The 7,325-nt window shown below is 29.8% G+C and overlaps 2 protein-coding genes across 2 annotated transcripts in view; both read left to right on the top strand.

Annotated features, from left to right (window-relative positions):
* Positions 1-2,521, top strand: part of LOC108689362 (cytochrome c oxidase assembly factor 6 homolog) — a 3,425-nt gene extending 904 nt beyond the window's left edge. Inside the window, exons 2-4 of the mRNA XM_018196096.1 lie at positions 1,357-1,498; positions 1,669-1,730; positions 2,256-2,521. Of these exons, the coding sequence (XP_018051585.1) occupies positions 1,358-1,498; positions 1,669-1,730; positions 2,256-2,373 (321 nt within the window). The 5' untranslated portion in view covers position 1,357 and the 3' untranslated portion in view covers positions 2,374-2,521. The remainder of the gene's footprint in view (positions 1-1,356; positions 1,499-1,668; positions 1,731-2,255) is intronic.
* The window catches only part of LOC108689361, a 7,729-nt gene continuing 2,915 nt past the window's right edge, over positions 2,512-7,325 (top strand). Inside the window, exons 1-5 of the mRNA XM_018196094.1 lie at positions 2,512-2,583; positions 2,661-3,556; positions 3,782-4,604; positions 5,064-5,493; positions 5,772-5,914. Of these exons, the coding sequence (XP_018051583.1) occupies positions 2,521-2,583; positions 2,661-3,556; positions 3,782-4,604; positions 5,064-5,493; positions 5,772-5,914 (2,355 nt within the window). The 5' untranslated portion in view covers positions 2,512-2,520. The remainder of the gene's footprint in view (positions 2,584-2,660; positions 3,557-3,781; positions 4,605-5,063; positions 5,494-5,771; positions 5,915-7,325) is intronic.

Genomic DNA, 7,325 nt, shown 5'->3' with positions numbered 1-7,325 from the left:
TTAAATTTTATAATATTCATTTATATCGTTTTATTTTGGCAAATTATTAACATTTTTTATTGTTGAGATTAATTTGCTTTTCAAAATAATCGTCATACATTACTGCAAGCACGAAGTATTTGTCAGTTTTTTAATTTATTATTTTTAATATTGTTAATATTTAATTACATTTATTAAAAATGTTTCTTGTGTTTCCTTAATTTTAAGGAATATGAAACATTTAAATATTAAATATTAATAATTATTTTAATTAATTATATTTAATATTTAAGTGTTTAATATTTTAAATGAAAAGAAGATATACAAAAAAATGGTAAATGTTTGATAAATGTATATACATTATATATAAATATGTATTATGACACTTTGAGAATTTCGATTTGATTAGTGGCAAAGAAAAATTAATACACCATATGAAAATATATTTTCCTTTTTCTAAAAGTATATAAAAGATTCATCATATAAAAGATTATTTTTACATTCTAATTTTTTGTTTGAAGAATATAAATCTTTTGCAGTAATTGAATAGTTAATTGATTTCCATTGCACTTTAGTTTTAATTCATAATTTTACACGTTTTGTTGAATTTTAATGATACTGTAGCAGTTTAAAAAAGTGAGTGAGTGAATTTTTAATAGATTCGTCCTAATAAAAGAATAAATATTATATAGGTAAGTGTATCGAATTTCTCTATTGAATTTCATATTTCTTTCATGTTTAGCTATATAATTATTACATGATAGGAAATGTCTAATTATCGATAATAATTAGATTGTCAGAATATTATCTGATAATCTAATTACAAAAGTTTTAAAATTATTATTATATATGAAGACCTCATACATGAAAACATCAATAGAATTAAAATTTATACTATACATTTCTCTTTATACCTAAATAAAATTAAGAATACTATCATAAGACAATAATATAAAGAGAAGCAAATGGATATTTCTGCAAACATATGTATCATTCCCTTATTTCAGAAGTGATATAAAAAATGATTTATCGAATTATTACTTTCATGAATGAGTTAAATATAAACATTATCCTATTAATTTATCAAAAGTAAACTTTAATTATAAAAATACTTTAAAAAAATTGTTGAAGCATAACATTAAAAAGGATGTATTTTAAGAGTTGAAAAACGCAAATGATAAAAATGACATTTAATGTAAAAATATATTCTTATTGATGAAATTATTTGGTCAATTTTCTGTTAAGTTGAAAAGCAGTTTTTTCTTCTTTTGAGAAATTTATTTTTTTAAATTATGTCACTTTTAAAATAAGAGAGCGATATATATAAATATACATGTATGTATGTTTAATAATTCTTTTTGTATTTTCACATTACAGAATGTCTTTTCCAAACAAAGAAGATCGCATAAAGTGCTGGGGTCGCAGGGACGAATATTGGCAATGTCTTGATGAAGGCAAATCTCAAATGGAATGTATAGAATTTAGGAAACAATATGAAAAATTCTGCCCATCTCAATGGGTAAGTATTAGACAGTGTTTTTCTCAACAACATTTCTAAAGATTTCTTGGTTTAATGTTTATTTTGTATATGTAATGTTTACTTTGTATATATTTGTATATTTTTAATACCGATAATAGGACCTTTTTTTTACTGTCTAACAAGTACTCTTCTATGCCACTTTTATGCAGGTGAAACATTTTGATCGTAAGCGAGAGTACTTGAAGTTCAAAGAGCAAATAGAGACGGGGGGGTATGTTCCTGAAGAACCAAAGAAAACATAAGATACTAATTTTTCGATTTTAATATATTCATAGCAAGTCATGATTGAACTATTAATATTTACTATTAAACAATTAATTTCATACATTATCCATTCGAATGTTTTTGGATTTTACATTGTTATTTTCACTTGTTGAATTATAATAAATAAGATGCTTAAAAATAACAAGACAATGGTTTTATTGCAACATTCTATTATCCTTAACCGGTATTTTACAGAAGCTCTGAAGTAATTCGTTCTCTCTTTCAAATTTCTACGTTTCCAAAATATAATCTCCAATGTACTAAACTCTAATTAAGTAGTTTCCATCAGGCTTTTATATTATACTTTAACTAATAATTTTTTTGAAAAAAGTTTTAAAATTTTGTTGCGCAGTTTTTTTGCGACTTTTAATCATAATTTGACTACCTTTATACATCAATTGCCTTTTCTCTTCTTCCTTCTCATTGAATCGATTCTGTTTACGAGAACGTGATTACTCTTCATTATTTTCAGAACTTATCTTGATGGTGGGATGCAAAGTTCTAAAAGATCAGATTTACCGAAGCAGGTCGATAAGAAAAGCCAAGCAGTTCTCGATTTTCAAATGGCAGATAAAAACTTACACAATTGAAGATATTATTTTAATATTACCCATATATTTAATATTATCCTATATTACGAAATAGAAATCTCGCAGAAAAAACAAACCAAACGAAATAGTCAAATTATAAATAATAGTTTTTATTGAATACAAAATACTGAACACTGATGCAAAAAAATGGAACCGCACAACGTGCTTAACAAATTGCAGAATTGCCAAAACGATATACCGATTTTCCGAGTAATATTTTCTTCATTATTTAATTAAAATGTTTCATTGCACAATTTGATTACAATGACTTGTCTACTTCTTTTCAGAAATTAATAAGTACCGCGCCCTTGCACGAATCTACGGACGAAAGAGTGAAAGAATGGCAAACAATTTTAGCGCACATTATAAAAATAATCAGTAACAATTTTGAATTGGGAAATGAACGCATTCTTTTAGCGTGCCATGCATTCTACGCGTTGCTTCCGACGCAATGCGACTCGCACGCTCTCAAAGACATTATAATTGGTTTCCAACAACTGGATTCGTGCAAGTTATATTTTCTCGAGAAGCAATACATCATTTCCGATCTCGAGCTCTTCAAGTTACTGAATGCTTATGGATATCTGCAGGTGAATCGAAAAGTTCTTGAGACGTGCTTTGAATATGACGCTCTCTTAATTATGTTTGATGTAATATGTAGAAATTGTATGAAATATACGAGATACACTTATTTCGCGTATAGAGTATTATCCGTGTGGTTGAAGAGATTAAGGAATACGACGGACGCGCGCTTTTGGGACAAACAGAATTGTATTTTAGAACAAAAATTGGAAGCAATTATATTCTCCAATTGGTCCAATGTGCTTAATAATTTATGCAAGCAGAATGCAGAAATTTTCAATATGTATCTCAGGATAATGTTACAGAAACATAAAAAAACATTCATAGATAATGTATATCAGATATGTCTTCAAGATATGTCGTGGCAAAACGAAACAAAATACATCATTTTAACGGAAATTTTACAAATACATGATATTAAAGTCCAAACTATACAGTGTTTTTTATTTGAATTATGCAATAGCTTAACAAAAATTTCTTTGCGTTGCGGTGGTACAAAGCTTTATATGACGATTTTAAGGAAATTAAACGAGGCCGAATGGAAGGAAATGTTCGGGAAAGTTATAAAATTCGTTATTGACCGCTGGGAGTCGGAAAAACAGTAAGTTTGTAGAATAATTCTCACAAAAAACTTATTTTTTCCTAATGATAAACGATAATCTTTTAATTTATTCCTTTTTGTTTAGGCAGAAAGTTATGTGAAACAATTATCTATAAAATTTTTTTATAATATATAAGAACAGTCTTGTGTAATTTTAAAGATTTCTTTTAATACGAAGAATGCATTCTAGAATTTAATACGATATAATTGAAAATTTTTTTACAGTATGGATCACAACGCTCTTCAATCGTTGTTTACATATTGGCTCGAACCAACTATTGAAATGTACAGAAACATTTTGCCATTTTTATGGGAATTGTGCAGTGATACGCAGGGATACTTTTTTCGTTCGCATCTGCAAAGAATGGCCGCTAAAATACACGTAGAGCTGCCGCAAACACACGAAATCGATTGTTACATAGACAACAAAGAAGAAATCATACGATTGAATGCTTTTGCAGTGCTTTGTTATCGTGCTGTCGAGCTGATCAACATTAACGAAGCAGATCCATTTTTTCTGATAAAACAATTTTTGTGGTTTAACGCCAATACCGCAACGATTCTTATGAGAGAAGGAATAATAAAATATTTCAGGATATTGTGCTCGAACATGTTGAAAGCGATCAGCGTTAAAACCGATTGTATACTATCTATTTCTGAATTTATGAATTGGCTGCACGAATACTTCTTGGATTGTTTCGAAATTGGCTCGTGCTATCAACGCAAAATTCTCGCTTTAAAATTATATGGGACCTTACTTTCTTTTACAAATAAAAATTTGTACAAGAACTACACCCGTCATAAAAAATGCCTTCATAATATTGTAGCGATCGATAAGTATTTGAAGACCACTGATAGTTCAAGTAGATTACTAAAAGGAATCTTCCTTGGAGGTTTAAGGAATCTTTGTAAGAAATTTATCAATAAGGAATCTTTGTTCTTGTTATTAAGACTCGTGTTAGATTCTGCAATTGATGTTAGACAACTAGCTAGCACCCTCATTCTGGAATATTTTGGAAAGGATGCTTTGTTAACTACAGAAAAACGCGTAAGAAGTTTGTCATACTTATGTGTTTCCTTAAATGTTTTATACTTTCGCATATACACATACGAGTAAGAAAAACTTGAAAGATACATTCCTTAATGTGAACTTTTTTAAAAATCAATAGATTTTAATATATAAAAATTGTAATAGAAATCTTTAGATTAAAACTTTACTAAATAAGAACAAATCTCTTATTCTAGATTGAATTTTACTTGATTTTATTTTACTTGACATTATTATAAAAAAAACTTAAATTATAATACTATATAGTACACTATAATGATATTTAATTATCAAAATATTTAAAGTATTAAAAATGTAAAAGTTATATTAAAATTAATTTTTTTATGAAAAAATACTAATTTAAAATTGAGCAAAAATCATGATTCTGAATTTTAAAAGTTCCTTTAAATTTTAGTTCCTTTTAATGGTAATATTATAATAAAAAAATTCTGACTTTAGATACTCTATAATTGTGCGTGGGAGCATTGCAATTCTTCGAAATTCTATAAAATTGAAAGCGGAGCAATTCTCGTAAAGATAATTGCACATTGGTTGCCTTTAAACAAGGTTTCTAACGAGGTTTCTAAAAACGCAGCTGCAATATTTTCCGACAATGAGCATAATAATATTCTCGTTTACTCGAGTTATTCAGAATTTCTATTGAATGAAGCTAAATGTCAATTGACAGAAATAAAAAGCGATATTTTAAAAGCCATTGTCAAAAATAGACCATTTTATGGCGTATTGACCGCTTTATTAGCAGTTGCTTTTCGCGATGGTCCAGAGAATTGGGTTTTAACGCCACAATTTACGGAGAAAATGCTCAGTCTTTTGAAAGACGCTGTTGAGTTTTTTTTATCCACGTTTTCTATCAAAGCATCAAATACAGGTATATATTCAATATTTATAATATTAAAAAGTCTGATCTATATTTTATTACTACCATCGATTACTATCATTAGCAAATATTAATAAAATATTAAGTTTCCAGTATTAGAACTTTATAATAATTCATCAGTAACTTATAATTATTAGTAGTAATAATAATTAGAAATTTTTATTGATGAATAAGATTGTAATTAAAATAGGTCACTTTTTCTTAACATATCTATATCAATATTTATTAATAGGAATTGTCTGATTTCTGTACAATAATTTTATGTTTAGTTTATTCCTCCTCGTTTGCGGAGATGGGATTGGCTATTGATGAAAAGATAAAAACCAGTGAAATAGAAGATTTTGATTATGACGAATTACAATTGTCACCTGCACATCAAGTACTTATCTCGTGTATTTGGATGTCCTTAAAGGTATATATTCGCTTATTTGCCATGATTAGTTTAATATTATTATATACGAGGGCTGTTTAATAAGTACCCGTGTTTGACGATTGAGAGCGACTAAAAATCTGTATCGTGTAACGCCATTTTTTGAACGACGCAAGTAAAAATTTCAGACAGCTGTATCGATTAGTTTTTATAACAATTGAAAGTTGACGAGTTTGTGCTTGTTCGCAATCATGGAAAAAGAGCAATATCGATCTGTGATTCGAGCCTTGTTTTTGGACGGGAAGACGTGTGAAGAAATCAAAGAAAAGTTGCATGCCGTATATAAGGACAACGCACCTTCGATGACTATCATAAGATATTGGTACAACGAATTTAAGCGTGGCCGAACATCCATTTTTGATGAAGAACGCCCAGGTCGTCCGATTGAAGTGACTACGGAGGATATGGTCAACAAAATCCATGATATCGTGTTAGCAGATCGCCGGGTGAAGATCAGAGAGATTGCTAATATTGTAAAGATCTCAACTGAACGCATATAAAATGTCCTACACGAAACATTGGATATGAAAAAGCTATCGACGAGATGGGTGCCGCGTTTGCTCACAGTGGAACAAAAATGGAATCGCATGACAACTTCAAAGCACTGTTTGTTTAAGCGCAATCCGAAAGAATTCTGCGGCGTTTCGTCACTGTTGACGAAACATGGATCCACCATTACACACCAGAAACGAAAGAACAGTCTAAACAGTGGACTAAATCCGGCGAATCTGCTCCAAAGAAAGCAAAAACGGTTCCATCGACCGGAAAGATTATGGCCACCGTTTTTTGGGATTCGCGAGGCATCATTTTCACCGACTATTTGGAGAAGAGAAGGACAATCACGGGACAGTACTATGCTAATTTATTGGACTGATTCGACGCTGAATTGAAGAAAAAACGGTCTCATTTAGCGAAAAAAAAGTGTTCTTTCACCATAATAACGCAGCACCACCTCATTCGTCCGCAATCGTCATGGCAAAACTGGTCGAATTACGCTACAAATTGTTGTCTCATCCACTCTATTCTCCAGATTTGGTCCCTTGCGATTTCTATTTATTTCCAAACATGAAAAAATGGCTTGGCGGAAAGCGCTTTGCATCAAATGAGGAAGTCATCGCCGAAACAGAGGCTTATTTTAAGAAGTTCGATCAATCATATTTTTTAAACGGTATAAAAATGTTGGAATATCGCTGGGCTAAATGTATTGAGCTGAAAGGAGATTATGTAGAGAAATAAAAAAAAAATTTTTTTTTAAAGTGTTTTTCCCTAACACGAGTATTTATCAAACAGCCCTAGATAAGATTATTGTGTGTGTGTGTGTGTGTGTGTGTGTGTGTGTGTGTGTGTGTGTGTGTGTGTGTGTGTGTGTGTGTGTGTGTGCGCGTGCGTGCGT

Source organism: Atta colombica, unplaced genomic scaffold (assembly GCF_001594045.1).
Source record: "Atta colombica isolate Treedump-2 unplaced genomic scaffold, Acol1.0 scaffold27, whole genome shotgun sequence".
Taxonomy (NCBI): domain Eukaryota; kingdom Metazoa; phylum Arthropoda; class Insecta; order Hymenoptera; family Formicidae; genus Atta; species Atta colombica.
The sequence above is the reverse complement of the archived record's forward strand: the minus strand, read 5'-3'. Positions and strand labels throughout refer to the sequence as shown.